The sequence below is a fragment of the Accipiter gentilis genome, unplaced genomic scaffold (genome assembly GCF_929443795.1).
Source record: "Accipiter gentilis unplaced genomic scaffold, bAccGen1.1, whole genome shotgun sequence".
Lineage (NCBI taxonomy): Eukaryota > Metazoa > Chordata > Aves > Accipitriformes > Accipitridae > Astur > Astur gentilis.
Window position 1 is genome coordinate 3,904 of NW_026060845.1, and position 18,532 is coordinate 22,435.

The window sequence follows — 18,532 nt, forward strand, 5'->3', positions numbered from 1 at the left end:
CATTTCTTGGGTAAGTCTCTGATGAGACTGTGTTGACTGGATCGTTTGTTTATTAAAGGAACGATATTTTTCAGTTTGGCTGGAAGAGGGTAAACTCTTTTCACAGATCAGTCTGCAAGAAGAATAGCATCTTTACTCAGGTGTAATGGAAGAGTTGTGCTTGAGCCTTTTCTAAACGGTTGTTCTCCTTGATCTTTGGGGTAAAAAGGAGCTTTGCTGCACTTCAAAATGCAGCCAGAGGTGCTGGGAATCTGCTTCTTGTTGACATTTTCATCATAGGTTATATGTTGAAGTGTTGTGTCTGACCTGTTAAGAGTACAAGTTAAACTTACTTACTGCCTCTGTCTTTGGAAACTTTGAAGCTCCAATGTCCCTGAAAACATCTCCAACTCCAGTGTGTGTGATATAAATATCTAGTATCTGCTGAGCTGAATGAAACTTACTACTTACTTACTGACTGGTTAGCATTTTTGGTATTAGCATTGTATTATAAGAAGGCAGATAACTACTGTGCTGGATACAGTCAAAAATGAGTAAATGTCTCTTGTTCTTATCAGGATTGGCCTTGTGGAATCTAAAATTCGTGTGCTGGTTGGAAACTTGGAGAGGAATGAATTTATATCTATTGCACATGTAAAGCCACAGTCTTTCCCTGGCAGCCGAGAACTTTGTAAACAGTGAGTTTCATTACTTTTCTGAACTAGAGTTTGGCCGATGTATTGTACCTCGTTTATATTCCTTCACCTCAGCTTACCTGTGAGAGATGTTCAGTTACGTAGCTACTGTTTTGTAGGTAGGAGGTCTGGCGGGCAAGGTTCTGAGCATGTAGGATCTTTTTAAAGAAGGGAGAACTTGAGGGAGGAGTTCTCGGAGAACTTGAGTATGGGCTGACTCCAATCTTTAGCTGCTGCGTACAACTAAACTGTTTTGCTTAATCCCTTCTTGAGAGTAGATGCTAGCACCCAAATAACTGGCATCTGTGCATAAATGATAGATTTGTGACTCTGTCTTTTTAGGAGTGGATATGTGTCAATGTGGTTTCTTGGAATCGTGTTTAGGAAAGCGGAGAATGCAGAAAGTGTTAACGTTGATTTAACGTGCATTATACAGTCATTCAAGGATACAGGTAAGCCTCTATTTTGCTCTAGTCTCGTAGGGTTTTGATTTTTAATTCTAGTGCAAGTTGCTTCACAAAGTGAATTGTGCTTCCTTCTGGTATTAGCTATTAGCTATTTCTGTAGAGCGTGACACGTGGAAGATTAGCCTTAGAAACATACTATTTTGACACTTTGGCAATGTAAGTCCACCTTGAAACAGAAGTGTGTACTACAGCCCTATGTACCATATCCCATATGTGAAATAACAGTTCTGCAGATCATAGTGAACGATCAGAAAGGAACTGCGATTCCTGAAGTGGACAGTCAGATGTGAAGCCAGGAGAGAGATGCCCGTTTACTGGGTGTAGCTACACTTGTCAAAAGCAGTTGTCAGTTACTGAACTTTGGAAGTGGGAATTAACTGTATCAGGCTCTAAAAGAAGTTGTGAATGCCTGCTGACAGTATTGTTTCCAAAATAACAGTTTCTGTACGATACCATCCCAGAACTTTGAAAGGCAGTGAGTGGTCACATTGTAATGACATGCAGTCTTGCACGTCAAGCTCCGTGTTCATCTTCCTTTATTCCTTTTGATGGATGCAGAAATAAAGTCATATCGCAAGCGTTGTTAGATAATGCTAGAATAAAGGGGCTTGGGGGTGAGCAGTCATTTGAAAGTACAGGTCTTTGGTTCCAAAGTCTGTTTACTTCTTCCCAAGCTGACTGCTCTTGTGCCTTTCAGAAGTGCACGTGTGCTGTGAGGCTTATGCCTTGCTATCGTAACGACAAACTAAGGAAATCGGGTTACTCTTCGGGAGTGACGAGTGTGTTTGGACAAAAAGTTCTAAGCAGTGGACTCCTTTAAACTCTTCATCAGTGCAAACAAACATTTCTCCATGGTACCAGCATGAGCTGTGTGTTGTGTTGCTCAGACAACATGAGTAAATGCAGTAAAAGCGGACCTTCTTTTTAGCTCATGCTTTGGGATATGAGACAAGCACAGAAAAAAAGCATCAAAACGCTTGTCTGAGTTTCAGGCCAGGTGGGGTGACTTCCTCAGACTTGCACTGTTACCCGAACCGATGCTTGTCTTGTACGTTACATCCAGTGGCACTGTGTTTGAATGTTGTGGCAAATGTAAATCATGTCAACAACTTTGACAAATACCCAATGCAAACATTCCCACTGAGCTACAACACTAAATTTCCCGTTAGTTTACAGCCAGGCTAACCACCTCAATGTGCTAAAGGAAGGTATGAAGATTGAGGCAGCTCATGTGAAGAGAAAGCACCTCCACCATTTTTTGCCTGCAGAAACCTTACCGAAAAGAAAGAAGGTATATTAAAAATTGGGCTCTTCTGGCAATATTTTTTTTTTCCTTTAATAATTACTTGAAGACTTCATTATTTTGATGTTGTTGTTTCAGCAAAGCATGCCAGGTACTAGTCAAAATGCTGGTGGGCTTCAGCGCAAAAGGACTTCTTCAGATGGAAGCTGTTTGGACAGTTCCAGAGACACGGGCTCCAGAACACCGGAAAATTCCTCTTCATCACATAAGATTGCTAAAGTGGACACCTCTCCAGCCGAGAGAGAAAGGTTAGCACCATAACCTTAAAGCTGTGAAGAAGCTGCTTTTTAACTGACTTGCGATGGGAATGAGGTCTGGGATTTCTTGTTTGAATCTGTGTTGTTCATAAGCACGTGGAGGGCTCTAATGGCTTCAGGAAGAAAGCTGTCATCTCCTTTGGGCACGTGGGGGGAGGCAGGTTAAAGAAATCCTTGAAAAAATGAATTTAATATCCATGAAGACATGTCGGAAGAAAGGAGAAGTGGATACCGGAGGAATTATTTGGTCTTGAATGTAGATCTCCTTGGGTTAGTGTGTAACTTGAAGCCGGAGTGTTTTCCATGTAGGTAATTTTGTTCTTTCTAACAAAAAGTATGGTTAATGCCAAGCAGTATGATGTTCTAACGAAGTGCTGATCTTGATCACAGCAACACTAGAGCTGCTGCTGCCTTGGTGCAGCAGTATGAGAACTCGGGCAGTAAAAGTGTGTGTCACTTCCTGGGAGGTCTGCTTGTTCATAAGCTACTTCAGCCCAGGAGGAATATGTAATCTTGAGAGTAATAGCCCAAGAGTACCAAATGTGTAATGCCTGCTGTGTTCAGACCATTTGGTACTGGAGGAGTGGCACTAAAACTAAAATAAAATGGGATGCCCGTATGGGTAGAGCAGATCCATTCATGGAAAGCAGTACAGAGTGCTGGAGGTACTAAGCTGGAAGACAGTGCAAGTACATAGAGACTGACTAAAGAAAACGCTGAAGTTTAAATTTGCGGTCTGAAGTTCAGCGGTCAAAATGAAGATCTCGTGCTAGATTGCCTGGGAGTTTGTTGTTTGGTAGAGCTGTGACAATGAGCTAAGAAGACAGACATTTGTCTTGCATGGGCTTTCTGGAAAGGAAATGTATAGTATTTTACAAACGAGCTTTTTATAACTCTAGCATCTGACTCTTACAGAAATGCTGCGCACCAGAAATCTAACGGTGCTAACAAGAGAGAGAAGCTACCTCGTGTAGCTGAGCCATCAGTGTCTAAGGGACTCTCCATTCCTGTTACTGATTCAAGTATGTATTGACGTGGTGGGTGGAATGCAGTCTTTAATTTCACGGCTGAACTCTAGAAGCGCGGTGTCTCTTACAGAAGTGGAGGCTACAGTTGCAATAAGAACATTGGGACCTCCAGTTGGTAGCACCATTCCAGGACGTAACACAGTTTCTCAACCAGGAGGACGTTTTGTCCAAGGACAGCATGAATTAAGTGGGACTGGAATTACAGATCCTAAGAACAGTGCACCTAAACGACCTTATTCAGTGACCACTGAAGGACCTCGTTCACCTCCATCAGAAGAACGCCCCAAAACACTAGCAGATGGAGAAAAGGTAAGGAAGGGGGGCTAGGCCAGGGAGGGTTTGAAGTAGAATTAATTCTTGATGTACAATGCATGACATAACTGAGAAGAAATGCATATATACATCCCCAATGGATTCAGGAATCTAAATTTAAGCATAATGCTAGTTTTACTAGGATGTAGGTGTGAGAAATTGTCTTGAACGGACTGTATAGCTATTAAACAATTTTTTTTCCCTGAGATCTGGCACTAGTGACTGGTTTTGGTCTGGTGGCAGGCTCTCTAAATACTACTGTACTTGTATATTACTGCACTGACCCATTGCTCAATGAACTGGAAGCAGTTCTTCATTCAGAAAAAACCCAAATCTCAAAAGGAAGAGGACATGAATGTTATAAATGTAGACGTATGAGCTAATCTTGTTCTGGCAGATGATTTTCGAATGCCTCTTGATAGTTTTGCTGCTTTAGAAATCAGCAGCCTACTCAACAGGTTGTCCACTGCTGAAACGACCGTGTGGAGTTGCTTGTTAAATCTGGGTTTTGTGGGAGCTTTTGATTAATGCTTGATTTGTTTTCTTGCTATACATAACTCTCCTTAAACAGCTGTTTGCGTGGCTTGACCTCTGATTTGAGGCAAAGAACAACTAGAAAAAACTCCATTTTGACACTTATAAAGAATCAGCTTGCAGAACTGTTACCTACTATTGAATACTTCAGGTACAGATTTCAAGGTTTGGGTAGTACGACTTCTTGCGAGGCTTGAGATTCCTGTGCGGTAAGGGGAGTGTTGTCTAAATGTTGTTTTAAGAATGGCCACTAACACAGTTAATGTGTTGACTGGAAGCTGTACTCAAATATGAAGGTAACTTCAGTATAGCAATTATTTTGAGTCTGTGTATTCTGTTCTTCTAGTTAACTGGCCAGGATTCAGCATTCAAAGGCGGCGGCAGTCCAGAAGATGTCAGCAGCAGATCTACAGACAATGTAATTAGGAAGGGGTTTTACTCGGTGGGCTAACTGAAAAGCTGAATGGACTCTGCTAGTGCCTAGACTACTTCACATCAATACTCTACGCGTTTATTGATGTAAACAAAAATATGCTTTTTAGTTTAACTTCTTTCAGCCTTCATTTCCCAAATATGTTCTTGTAAGAGTTATCCCTATTAGTCTTTTTAAAAGTCTTGACTGTCACTAGCTGAAACAGCTTTGGAAAAAGCCACAAAAACCAAGCTGCCCTGTGACTTGGATTCAGAATGTAGGTAAACAGGTTAACTAGTTACTGCAACCACATTGTGGTGTCAAGTGTGTCTGAACGTGCTTGTATTCATTTGTGCTTTCCTAGTGCATGTGCATATATTGTTCTTCTCCTAAACTATTTTCCCGGTTGGCACATACACTCCTGGGCATCTATCACAATGGTGCTCAGCTTCCTCAGCTAGCTAGTCCCCTGCCTAACACGGCCACGCGCTACACAAGTATTGCCTCCCATGGAGGCCCATAAATAATTGTGGTATTGAAGACAACGCAGCAGAGGATGCTACCAAGGTATGGAGATGATAGACGTGTCCCATGCCGTTGTATCTGATTTTTGTCTTGAGACTGCTCCAGCATGAGACTTGAGGGCTTTTTTTGTTGTCGCTGGGTAGGAAAGCTAAACTCGGAACACACAGCTTGAAGATGTACTTAAACATTGCAATAGCCAAGGCTGTTGTGGCACTGCTACCCACCTGCAAGGGAGAGTCTTGAAAGGAATTGGCATGCAGAGAGTGTTTTCAGATAAACCCTGAAAGCTGTTCTACGTGGTTACATGAAAACTTGTAGTAGTCTGAAGTTCCGGTTCTGTAAACTGGTAACACTGCTTACCCAGTTAAGTGCATGAGGGTTTTTTGAGGGGTGGGGAGAAATTCTGATCCTGTGAAACAAATGTTGTGCTCTCTCTCTATTGTAACTTCTTTATAACTTGGTGTTTTTGTAAATGAAGTTGTATGTTTTTCCAGAGAATTTTCGTATGTACTGTAAAATACTGTCTTCCAAAAAGATTTTTTTTAAATTATTATTAATTTTTTTTAATGCACGTGGGATCTGCTTAAAAACCTCAAACAAGTAAACCAAATGTAAGGCGGGCAGGGCAGTGCCAGAAAAAGTATGTTCTACAAAATGATGATGTCATGGTAGAGTAAATTTGAGGAGACTAGGAACACTGCTTTCCTGCTTCTAGTATTTCCAGGTTTTGAATTAACACCCTCTGAATAGTGCAGCTTGCAAACTGCGCTGACAGCTGAAGTCCCATTTTGCTGTGCGGACAACAGATACCCCTGACTTCTTTTAAAATTAGTTGCTTGGCTTAAACCGCAATTCTGAGCTCTGATCATTTTAAGCATCCACCTCAAACCCTAGTGACAAGACCGAAGGGGCATGTAGCTACCTTGCACGGTCTTCATTCTCCAGCATTCCCCCTACTGCTGGTATTCCAAACTTGTGGAGAAAGCATGACCATGACCGTATACTTACCTTTTTTCCTTATTACCTCTGGTTTCCAGCTTGCTTCAAGTGCAATTCATCTCTTAGAAAATGTGCCTTAGTGGGTTTGAGAGGTCTTACTCCTCCTTCTCCCCTCGAAAAAACCCCAAAACTTAAGAGTGCAAGGCTTACGTTTACTCACAGGTTAAAATTAAGAAAGAGAACCTATGTTACTTCAGTGGCTTTTAGCAGAGCTACACCCTGAGTTTATAAAATGGTTACCTTGGTTTTGTGACCTGGGTTAAAACCATGGTCTTTCAATACTGTCAAGTCTGTGTACTAGTTACAGTAGGTATACAACTTCAGCACTTGTGTAAATAAAACTCCATCGTTAATTTGAAGGAATTAAAGCTGAAGTAGGTGATGAGATAAACGGCAAAGCAACTATGAAAAGTGTTTTGTAATGGTCTACAAGCCTGTAATATTACCATGCTTTTAAACAAATTCTTCCACTTGACCTGTTAAAGGCTGTTGTGCCCTTAACCTCTAGTCAGCACATGCATTTCTGCAGCTGGTCTCAAACTAACCTAGCTAGTTGATATCAAAGTATATGCCTGTACATGGATTTATTTTTTTTAACTCTTGCTTTGCAGAATTATCTTCTAATTGTGCTTTGTTGTTGTTGTTGTTGTTTTTCCCCCCCTCACTCTTAGGGTGTTAAGAAGAAGTTTAGGAAGAAGTCAGGTTACTAGTTTCCTGGACTTGATCCAGCATGGGTCAGATTACACGCTTTATTTTAATGTACCCTGACTCAGCGCTTGGCCGCGTGCAGAGAGATGTTGCTGTTCTGGAGTTTCCCTGGCTATTGCAGAGGTTGGATGCTGCCCCAGCACTATGCAGATTAGATTACAGCTGTTTTAAATAAAGTTCAAACTGCACCAGTTCAACTGAAGTGTTTTCCTTTGTTTATGGAGCAAGTCTTCTGTCAAAGTGATTGAAAGGCAAGTTCCTCATGCATAAAGACTCCTCTCCCTACAATACTCAGAAGGAAGCAGCCCAAGCTAGAGACAGTATTGCCAAGCGTGGTTCCTGTCCTTTAGGGTGAATCCCTCCAGCAGGCTTTTCTATGCTCTGGGAAACATCTGCGGTTATAACTTTGCAGCTGCTGTTGGCTCTAGCAGTCCTGTCTGAATCTGGTCCAGCGCAGGTCACCAAGAGTCAGTGCTAGAAGCAGCGCTTCTTAGCTGTTAGCAATTGCATCATCACATCGCTTCCTGGCATAGTGTCTTATCGCTGATCATCTGGGGACAGAGGTTTTTATTCATTTGCCAGATGGAGCTGGTAGTAGGGCAAGTTCTTTCTGGAATACCTGAAGGAGAGAAAAGCTGTATGTGGCCTTCTTTCTCATTTTTGTTTTTACTGAAAAGCAAAGCAATCGGTGCTAGCTTTGCAAGATCCTCAGGGTTATCGACAAACCCCAGGTAAGTAAATGCCTAAACTAAAACAAACCCCAGTAACAAATGCATTGTTTTCTCTTGCTTCTGCCACAATACATCCCCCTAAGACCCTAAACCCAATACTGAATGTATTTAATTGTGATTGTGCTGAACACAAGATGACCAGAGCCAGAAAATACCTTGGACTTGAAGGTGAGGGAGGCTCCTTGATGCCAGACTTCCTGCAAACTTTGCTGTTTTCTGTCTGCTTTCTTAGCTGGTTGCTGTGTGTGTGGCTTGGAGGTCCAGCTGGAGGGGGTGAGGGATGCATGATCAGTCTCCTTAAAGAGGAGCAGCTCTGCGTTGAGATTGTGTACGGTTAGTAACTTTGAGCAAGACGTTCCATTGCAGGAATTAACGTCTCCTGTGGTTTTACTTGCTAGGTCTAAGCAAAGAAGTGGTTCATGTGAAGTCGCCTCTGCTTCTGCTACTGCAGTGGGTTGGTGTAACTTCTTGCTACTGCTTCTGCAACTGCAGAAACTAGAGAGAGCAAGTAATAGAGGGGTTGGGGGGTCCAGCCGCAGCCCCCTGCTTCCTGGCCAGCTCTGCTGTTGCTCTGCCTTTCGTCGAGTGCTGCGGGGCCAGGTTGGACTAAGCAGAGTCCAGTGGGGTGTTTTCCGAGAAGGAGGCGAGGGGTGGGCTGTTGAGCACTGCCTGCTGCCTCCTAGCATGCTGGTCAGCATGGACTCCCTCCCCTTCCCTGTGCCTGAGGGTTTCTTCAGCCACCATCTACCCCTGGGGTGCCCAGCTCCGAGCGTGGCCCGAGTATGACTACCTGTGGTTGGTAGTCGGTTTGTTTTGTGTTTTCAGGTTTTCTTCCTTGGAATCATGTTGTCCACAAAGAAATGTCATTATCCATCCCATTTCTAATTCAGTATCTACCGATCTAGTGTGACCCAGAGCCTGTGTGAAGGAGGAGCCGCCCCAAAGGATCCTGCAGCGACCTGTTTGTCCACAATCCTTTCTCCGAGTCCACTTCTGGAACTGCAGGGGCAGTGCTTGTGTGCAGAGTCCCGGAACAGCAGCACTGCCAGGGAGCCCCAGCGCCTGCTGTGTCCAGAGCTGCTCTTTCCACCGCCACACTCTCCTCCTGAGCCCTTCTGGTGTTGTAAGGCCGGAGTGCTCCAGCAGCTTGGCCACAGTTCTCCCGTGTGGCCATCCTGTGACAGCAGGCAGGGAAAGGCACTGGGCACTGCTGGGACAGAGCTCGCCATGCTCCAGAGCAGCATTTGCGTCATGGAAGGAGACCCCCTCAGGGCAGTGCCTTAAGGCTTAGGTCTTCTTCCAAAGTTTCTCTCAAGAACATGCAGGCTTTGGCCATGTCCACCAAAAATTACCCTGTCCCGTATTTTTAAGCTGCTTTTTAAGCTCCAGACTAGCTGAACGAGAAGACATCCACTGTACATTTAATTGAGAAAGATGTACGCAAGACGCACCAGCTGGGGACTGATGCTGCCAGCAGGTTCAGCACCCCAGGGGAAGAGGAGGGCAGCCACCCTCTCTGGCTGGAAGCCTGTCGGGGCTTCAGCGTTTCAGCTTTGGTGGCCCCAGGCTGCTGCGGAGCCGTAGTCCAGTCTCTGGGGCTGCAAGGACCCATGCCAGGGGCTGTGTGGACGGAGCTGGGTAGGGGCAGGGCTGCAGGAGGTGATTGCAGGGCTCTGACCCCAAGCAGAGTGGCTGCAGCACTCGCGTTTGACCCCCAAACCTTGCCTCATCAGTGCCTTTACGGTAGCTGGAGATCCTCATACTTACACATGAGGAGTTGCAGGCGTGATCTGTACCAGCAGTGGCTTAGGAACCCGGACCGGGGCTAAGCCCCAGCAAGAGCCTTTGCACAGAGCTGTTGCTCTGCAGCTCCCCGGCTTGCCTCCCAAAACTCCTCATCCAGCAAAACCTCCCACGCTTATGCGGAGCTTTGATTCTCGGGGCTCCGCTGTTCCTCTTGCTGATGCTAATGCCCTTGGTGGCATCAGTTCCCATAATCATGGATTGCTATGTAAAATATTTATTGCAGGACTGATCCTTCTGAGATTGTTATCCTGGATGAAATGTCACAAATGACCGTATGGAAGGCTCTCACTTTGAAGACAGAAACCCTTTGAATCCAGGGAGGAAAAAGGTAAAGGATTGTACGTGAACGTGACCGTGCTCCTCAGCAAGCGACGGCGCACACCTACGCTTTTCCCACGCTTTGGCCGGCAAGGCTGAGCAAACGGCCTGTCCCTGGGAACAGGCAGGGAGGTCTGTGGCACGCAAACCAGCTCCTCTCTGCTGGGGTGGTCCCCCGAACAGGGCAACATCAGCAGCAGCTGGCAGGTCTTCCACTGATGATGCTCTCCCTCTTTTTCTCTTCCCTTCGCCTTTCCCCACTCCCGCTTTTCACGTTTAGGAATCTTGACTTTGAAGGAGAGGAGTGAGAGCGTGACTCGGGGATGTGCCAACGCAGACAGAGGGAGAAAGCGCTTTGTTTCAGTTGGAGGATTCCCATTAAAGCCATGCAGATGTTTTCAGTTATCCTTGGTGTGCTTCAGGCATTCAGTATCTCTAGACCAGCAAGCTGAGGGGAACATCACAGTCAAGGGGAGTTTGGTGGTGTTCAGTCTGTGTGTGTACGTGTGTGGGGGGGTGTGGGTTTGTAGTGGTAGAGGGACTGCTACTGCTTTATCATTCAGTGCTCTTCTTTTAATACCTAATTCCTCCTCTTTGTTTTCTTTCTCTTTTTTCCAAATGTAAACTGGGAATGTCCAAAATAATTTTCTGTTATATTTGATGCATTCTCCACTTTCTTCTTCATCACGACCAGGTTTTTGGTGTGGTTTGGGGTCCTGGCTTTAATTCACTCTTATGTCTCTTACTGGTACGAGAGGGATGCCCTCTGTGGCAGGGCAGCATAGAGAGCGTCCGAGCAGTTGGCCTAAGGTGAAAGAAAAGCATTTGCTCCCTGCGCTCCAGTTTTACCTCTCTTGGTTGGTTTGGTTTTGGGTTTGTTTTTTTTGCTTTGGCTCTGCCATCAGCCTGGGAGCTGCAAAATGCAGAACTGCCACCTTCTTGTCCCCTGGCTGTAAACTGCATCTAAGGGAGCACTTCAGGTATTTGATTTTGAATACACCATATGGTCACAGGAGCGGCCAGATGAGACCTGGGGCTCTGTGTCCCTGGGCTGCTCCCTCTGTTGTTTCTCCACTTTCCTTCTGTATTGGATCTGGATGAGTTGGAGTTCCTTTACCTGACAGCAGCCCTCGTAGTGCTGTGCTCTGTACTGGTAGCTAGAAAGCTGTTGATAACACAGCAGTGTTTTGGCCATGGCAGACAGCCAGAGCACACCCACACACCCAGGCATCCTCCACGTGGAGGCCACTTCCCACCTTGGCTGGCCAACGCAACGCGCTGCCTACCTTCTTCAAGGACGTCAGCGGTTTGATGCTGACGAAGCCCATCTTGTTCTTCTGGACATGTTTCAGGAGGAAAGCATCCTTGGCCAGGTTCTCGTCAGAGAGGTGGAATTCCACCTGGGACACAACCCTCCTGGCCAGCTGGCGGTCAGGGACGGAGTAGCTGCAGTCCAAGAGATCAGCCCCGAGAACATCGCTCGCATCACAGAAGCTCCCGGCAAAGCAGCAGGGACACGGGTGTGACTTGGTGGCCTTTGGGCTGTGCAGCACTGCCCGGTCCCAGCCACAGCAGTGCAGATGGCAGAGTCTTGAGGAGCGGGGTGGCTCAGCTGCGCTCTGAAATGAAACGGAGTTTTATACTTTTAGAAGCGCGCTTGCCTTCATGCCCCCAGCATCGGTCCCTGCCACAAGTTATGCGGCACATGGCCTTGCACAATCTTGCAGCCAGAGGTGCCTCACGAACAGAGCGCAATCTCTTTGATTACCAGGATACAGGCCAGGAGAGATCTTTGGCCTCCGGTTCACGGCAGTTGTCCTGACTCCCCCAGGCCACACACTGTTCACACAGCGGGAGCGAGAGGCCTGTGTCCTTGGTACCCTTGGGGTGTCCTTGCTAGCGCCGAATCCTCCAAGCACGAGGAGGGGATGTACTAACCCCATCCCTGGCATCCCGTAGAGTGCAAACAGCCCCAGCGCCCCGACACCGGACGTTGGGCAGAATCCAGTCCTTTTCTGGGAGCACGCAGCGGCGGGTACCGTCTCCTCCGGGGTGTCACGCACCCAGGGAAAGGGCCGCCCCCTCCCAGGGGGATCCAGAGCTGCTGCTTTTCCCAGCAGGAGACTGAAAGACCTGACAGCACTACTGGAGCGAGGGCTGGGGGAAAGCGTGCCACCGAGCGACACCGCGTGACCTTCCTTCGTGCCCTCGAGGTCCTTTTTCCTATTTCTGCCTCGCTCCGGTCAACGCAGCAAACAGAAGCGCGGGCAACGGTCACAAAGGCATTTGCCATCTGGCGCAAGGAGGCTGCGGCTGCAGCTTGGTCCCCGCTTGGCTCGGCTGAATCAACTTGTTGTTCTTCCCCCACCGGAAAAATACTGTTGAAAGCCAAGAGCATTTGCACCCGCAGACCCCGAGAGCCGCCTGTAGTCCCCGGGGGCACCCCAGCCTCCCTTAACCCTTTCCCTCCCCAGGAGGAGCTGGGGAGGCTCTTGGGGTGGGGTGGAACACAGGGAGCCCCCACATTCCTTCCGGGGAGACGCCAAAGAGTCCTTGGCAGCCAACAGCCAGAAGGGACCATGGCGCGGCCACCAACGCAGCTCCCACTGCCTGGGCCCTGGGGCCCCCCGGCGCCCCAGCTTTTCCAGCCATTCGTGCTCCCCAAAACTTTCTACCCTCGAGGTAGGGACCGACCCCAAGCCCTGCAGCCCAGGGATGCTCTTGGGGGGCAAGAGCAGAGGTGACCGCCGGCCATCGCTCCTGTCTCATTCTCTTAGGCTCAGCCAACCCGTGCCGCCTGCCCACGCGGGAGCAGCCCTTCCCTGCAGCCCGGGCACCCCGGGCCCCCCAGGCACCACCAGCAGATATGGCACCCCAGTCTGCTCTGGCACCTTCGCCATCCCCATCACACCCGTTCCCCCGGCACTTTTCGCATGGGGGTTCAGCAAGCCCTGGTGAGCATCCTTGCCCTCGCCCGGGCGGCGCGTGCCCAGTAAAGCCCATCTGCAGAGAATTCCCCAAATATTTGGGGCCACCTCTCCCCTTTCACCTCCTAGATGCCAGTCTCCTCCCCGATTTGCAACCCTGTCCCACCGGCACAGCGGCTCACCCCGTGGGGATCACCCCAGCCACAAGCTCCCCACGCCCCTGGCCCAGAGCTGGGGGATGTCGGCCATCAGGGCTGGCTCAGCGGGTGCTCCTGGACAGCCACCCCGGCCCAGCACGGTTCCCCCCTCACCCACACAGGTCTGCAGAGGGCTCCATGTGGCTGCCTCTTCGACCCCCGGGTCTTCTGCATCCAGTGGACAACCGCCGACCTGCCTCCACCGGCCACCGCCACGCTCGGCCAAGGCGCCGCTTCTCTGCCGGGTGCTGCCCTGTGGGGTCCCGCGGGCTGCGGGGCCCCCCAGGGCCAACCATGATACCTCACACCCTACAAAAATCAGAGGAGTGGGGTGACCCCAGACCCTCTGGAGCCGCCAGTGTCCATCCCTGGCTACCAGCACAGCGAGGGGCAGCTGGCACAGGTAAACATCCCCAGCACGGCCACCCCTGTGGGGGCACCCCCGGGCGGCGATGTCCACACCAGCCCCTGCGCTGCCACCAACAACGAAGCCCTTGGGGACACTGCAGGCGACCTTGCAGTGTCCGAGGAGATGGTCCTGGAAGAGGCCCTAAGGCTCTTCGGTTGCTCCCTGGATGGAGTGGGGGTCAGCCAGGATGCTCCCAGCAGGAGCTCCGTGCCCGAGGACGCTGGTGGCACCGGCACAGACACCCCCGACCGCGACTTCAGCTCGCTCTCGCTGCCTGAGGAGATGCTCACCCCCGACTACTGCATCCCCAAGCTCAGCGACGCCATGCTGCGCCTCAAAATAGTCAACGGCAGCGGGATGGAGCCCCAGGAGCCGTGGCAGGATGCGGGGAAGGACCTGCCACCGTCCCCACCTGCCACGGCAGGCAAGCGGAGGAAGAGGCAGGCGCAGAGCTCCTTGCCAATGCCACCCAGCAAGCGCAGGGCTCTGGCAGCCAACATGAGGGTGTGTGTGTGGGGGGGATTAGACAGGGGTGAGAGGGATGGAGATGGGGGGAGTGGGGGGGTGGGAGAGGAGGGGTGGGGTATATGGCAGGGGGGGTGGGCGGGGGTGGCTAGGGAGGGGTTAGACCAGCTTGGATGGGACCTTTTCTCTTGTCTTTTCAATTAAAAGCTGTTTCTCCAGAACCGCTCGGTGCCTATGTGGGAGGGGGAGGGAGCACAGGGGACACCAAGAAACAGCCCCCAAGAGGTGCAAAAGCCCCACTGAGCCCCAAATCCGAGCCAGCAAGCCATGAGGGGAACCCAGCCACCCCCAGGGCCCAGTCACCACCAGCGGGGCAGGCGATGGTGGGGGGGGGACGGGAACGGGAACAACTCCCCTCTCCCCTTCCCCAGGGGAAGCAGCCCTTTGGTGGGGAAGCCAGGACAGACAGGTCCCTGCAGGACTCACGGACACGGCCCCACGCAGAAAGCAGCACAGAGCCCCTGCGACAACAACAGACCTTGGGGGCCGGGGGGGACACGGGCACACACGACAACAAGGGCTGCAAGGCCTTCGTCTTGAACACCACCAGCGTCCCCTCCAGCGGGGACAGGGCTCGGTGCACAGCCCTTCAAAGCCTCAAGACCATCACGGCCTTCCTCGGGTCCCACTGACCTCAGCCCCCAAGAGCCCAGCTTTGCCTCACTGACACAGCAACATAACCCCAAATCACCCCAAGAATGGCGAGGGAGGGAGCTGCAGGCCAGGCAGGGACCCTCCTCCGCTTGTCTGGCTGCACCTTGGGCAGCTGCAAGACCAGGAAGGGGGGAGAAAAAAATCAGAAGGAAAATAAAAATAAAAATCACTGCACCGGCCAGAAAGTGCCTGAAAACTTCATCCCTCTTCATTGCCCATTTCCCATGCGAGCTCCACAACCTGGGAGCAACGCAGCCAATAGAACCTTCGAGAAGCAGACTCACAGCCTGCTGCAGCTGGCCCTGCTCGAGCAGCCGAGGTGGGCTGGATGATCTCTAGAGGTCTCTTTCAGCATCCATTCTGTGCTGCTGTGACTCTGTCTCTATCATGGTTTAAGCTATAAAAATGAGAGCTATAAAAATGGAACGCTGTGTTAAGAGCACAAGGCTCTGCTAGCAACGACCTTGCTGTGGCTCCTTGCTGTGCTGAGCCCAACCGCGTTTTTAAGAGTAGATTCTTAGTGTGAGCAAAAGTGTGATTATTTTATTTTGTAATTTATGTAAATAAAGTGGGTTTGGTTTGTTTTTTTTTTTAAATAAGACTCTTCCAGAGCTCAGGTCAGGCTGAACCTGAGGGAAAGGGGCAGACCCTCGCAGAGGGCAGAGCCACATCATGATAGGGGGGCCAGCAGGATCAGGGGGCCATGCGACACCCCCTGCTCACGTCCTGCCGGCTCCAGGAAGATGGTTGCACAAAGGACTCGGGGCGCAGCTCCAGGGACAGGGGTTTGGTGACCTGGCTCCAGTGCCTCTGGGGCCAGGGGCTAGGAGCTGTCGGGGGCTTCAGGGCTGTCAGGGGCTTCGGGACTGGGGGCTGCAGCCCTCCGCTTCAGAGGGACGATGCAGACGCTGTTCTTGGCCTCTTTGACTCTCCACCACCGGCCAAGCCTGCAGATGAGAGAGATGGGGGCTACCCTCCGCCGAGCCCTTGGAGGAGCAGGGGGGGGCTGTGCCCCTGGGCAGCACCAGGGAGGGGGGACAGTACCGGTGCTCCTGTCCAAGGCCAGCCACCAGGAAGTCACCGGCTGCAGAGAACTTGAGGCTGTTAACAAAACCCACCTGGAGGGGACAGGGCAGGGTGAGGGGCTCTGGCAGCCTCCTCCTGCCGCCCAGGGAGGGGAGCCCCTGCCCAGAGATGCCCCAAGCCCAGCTCCAATCCCCCACCTCCCCATCCATACCAACGGGATGTCCCAGAGGGGCTCCAGCTTCCGAAATCCCTCACCGCACTTCCAGAGCTTCACGCTGGCGCTGTGGGAGCCTGGGGCAGAGAGAGAAGACTGCCATGCACTCCCACCCAGGTAAGGGAGCAGGACGCCCCCCTCTCCACACCCCCACTCCAAAGCAGCTGCCACACACCTGTAGCCAGGAGGTCCCTGTTGCGCAGGGCGGCCACTGCTGAGATCCAGTATGGCTGCTGCAGGCCCTGGGCATCCTGCATGCCATGTGCCTGCCGGGCCAGTGCCAGCGGCTTCTTTTTCGTTAGCCCCCACAGGGCTAGGGACCTGCCAGAGAGGGAAGGGGCGAGGGGGCCGAGGGGGGCACCGCCTGCGCACCCCAGGCACCACCCCGGCCCTGTGCTCACCCGTCATCGGCGCCTGACACCATGTGCTCCTCACTGATGAGCTGGATACAATCGATGGAGCCCCTGTGAAGAGAAGGGGCAACTGCCATCAGTTATGAGCATGCTTTGGGATCCTATTTAGGAGACAAGGGCTCACCGGGGCATCAGCATCCCCACAGTGCCGGCAGGCTCCTAGTGATGCTTGGCACCTGCACACCGCTGCCCCAGCCTGACCCCCCTGCCTGCAGCCCCCTCTCCCGCCCCAGACCTACTGGTGCCCGTAAAACACAAGCTGTGACTCCTCCGGGATCTTCCAGAGCCGCACGGTACCGTCCCGGCCCCCTGCCGTCACACAGCACTCCCGGCTCAGGCTGTCCAGCCCCGTGATGACATCCTGGTGCCCGAACCTGGAGAAGGAGATGGCAAAGTGCTGTGGCAAGCAGGGCCCTCTGCTACCACAACTCCCCCGGGCCTGCTGGCTCTTGTGACTTCTGACATCCCCAGGCAGGAGTGGCTGCGCAGCTGGCGGTGCGGGCAGGAGGCAGAGCTGCCCTTCCTGCTGGGGACGTGGAGGGGAGGATGCTGCTGGAGTCAGAGCATTGGTGGCTTTGTAGCTCCCGAGCTCGGCCACGTCAGCCCAAAGCAGCACAGAATCCTTGGACGGTGGGAGGCAGAAAAAGGGATTCGCCCCGGCGTGGCCCCGCAGAGGGGAGGGAAGGCTTCAGTTTCAACTTTGGCTTCAGCCTGTTTCAACAGCCCAGCAGAGCAGCTGGTGCTTTGTGGCAAAGATGAAGCGCGTGGACAGGCGTTGTCCTAGACCACTGGAAAGAGTGGCTGTCCTGCCACTCTCCGGAGGCTGCCGCGTCCTCCTCCAGCTGAGGTGTCTCCTTTCCTGTTAGATCTCAGGAAGAGGAGATACCCCAGCCTGCAGAGCATCCTAGGGCTGGGGCTCCAGCGTTGTCTCTGCCTGAGCAGAGTCCTCGCTGGGGACTGAGTGTGACCTCATCCGTGCCCTCGTCATCTGTAAACTCAGTCGTGGTAGGTTAAACCTCGACTTCAGCCTTCCTCGTCCCAGGATGAGGAGTGTCTGAGTTGCCAGGGAGGAGACCAAGGGGCTGGTGTCTTTGCTTGGGCCTTGAAGGACTGTGGGGACAAAGCAGCAGAGGTGAGGTGACAGCCCCATATCCCTTCCAGGCAGGGCACATTGCACCTCACGATTCCCAGGGCCAGGAGGGAACCAGGGGGCAGATGGCTCAGCTGGAAGCTGCTGGTTAGGAATACACCCCTCCCGAAACACCCCTCTTCCCACAGATGTGCTGGGAGCAGAGCCCCCCTTGCCCAGGCTGGGCGGGGAGCTCCATGCCAAGGTCCTTCCTCCTCCCCGCTGCCCTCACTCACTCTCTCTGATGTACTTGTGCTCGTTCTCGTGCTCATCCACATCCCATCCAAGGAGTCCTGGGGGGACACAGCATGTCAGGGACCCACTGGCCATCAGGGACCCGCCAGCCAGCCTGTCTGGCCACACAGTTCCCTGGGGAGGGCTGACCCCAGGGTGCAGCATCGGGGAGGGGATGGATGAGCCTCCTGCCAGCCCTACCTGTGCAGGCAGGAGTGGGAGAGAGTGAAGGGGTGCCCCACAGGTCCTGCACTGGGACACAGGGACCCTGGGAGAGAAAGGGACCCTGGGGCTAGGGGCTCACCGATGAACCTGACAGCCTCCAGCCGCAGGGACTCCTGCGGGCTCCGCAGGTAGGTCTGGCTCTTCCACAGGTAGTACGTGGCCCTGCTCCTCTTCCTGGCCAGCTGGAGAGAAGGGTGCAGAGTTGGCACAGAGATGGCCCCCCCGTTGGGCCATCCCTCCACCAAGGACCACCCTTCTTCTCCCCAGCAGGACATTCCCAGCTCTCCGCTCTCCGCGTTGGGGTTCGGAGGGAGCAGAGGGCTCCCAGGCAATGCTAGGGTGCCATCCTGGTGGCGGGGTCCCCTTTGGGACCCCGGAGGTGAGGACAGCCTGGAGCAGAGCCTGTTCCAGGAGGGTGCATGCAGCTGTGGGGACACTGCCCTTGGTCCCCTCTGCTGGGCACGGGCAGGGCTTACCCAGGGCAGATCCCAGGGGTGTTCGGGCT

General features: G+C 51.9%; 1 protein-coding gene across 1 annotated transcript; it reads right to left on the reverse strand.

Moving 5' to 3' along the window:
- Positions 1-15,607: 15,607 nt before the first annotated feature.
- On the reverse strand, positions 15,608-16,489 carry LOC126036927 (U3 small nucleolar RNA-interacting protein 2-like). The gene is made up of 5 exons (XM_049797159.1): positions 16,428-16,489; positions 16,202-16,240; positions 16,024-16,103; positions 15,831-15,904; positions 15,608-15,733 (listed from the first exon to the last, which is right to left on the reverse strand). Exons 1-5 carry the CDS (start codon positions 16,432-16,434, stop codon positions 15,610-15,612), a joined length of 324 nt encoding a protein of 107 aa, XP_049653116.1. The 5' UTR covers positions 16,435-16,489; the 3' UTR covers positions 15,608-15,609.
- Between the last annotated feature and the right edge of the window lie 2,043 nt (positions 16,490-18,532).

Excerpts from the sequence above, each read along its gene's own strand:
- LOC126036927 (XM_049797159.1), bottom strand. Across the intron at positions 16,104-16,201 it reads CAGGGACCTCCTGGCTACAG|GCTCCCACAGCGCCAGCGTG; the intron begins GTGTGTGGCAGC and ends TCTCTGCCCCAG. Across the intron at positions 15,734-15,830 it reads GGCCTTGGACAGGAGCACCG|GCTTGGCCGGTGGTGGAGAG; the intron begins GTACTGTCCCCC and ends TCTCATCTGCAG.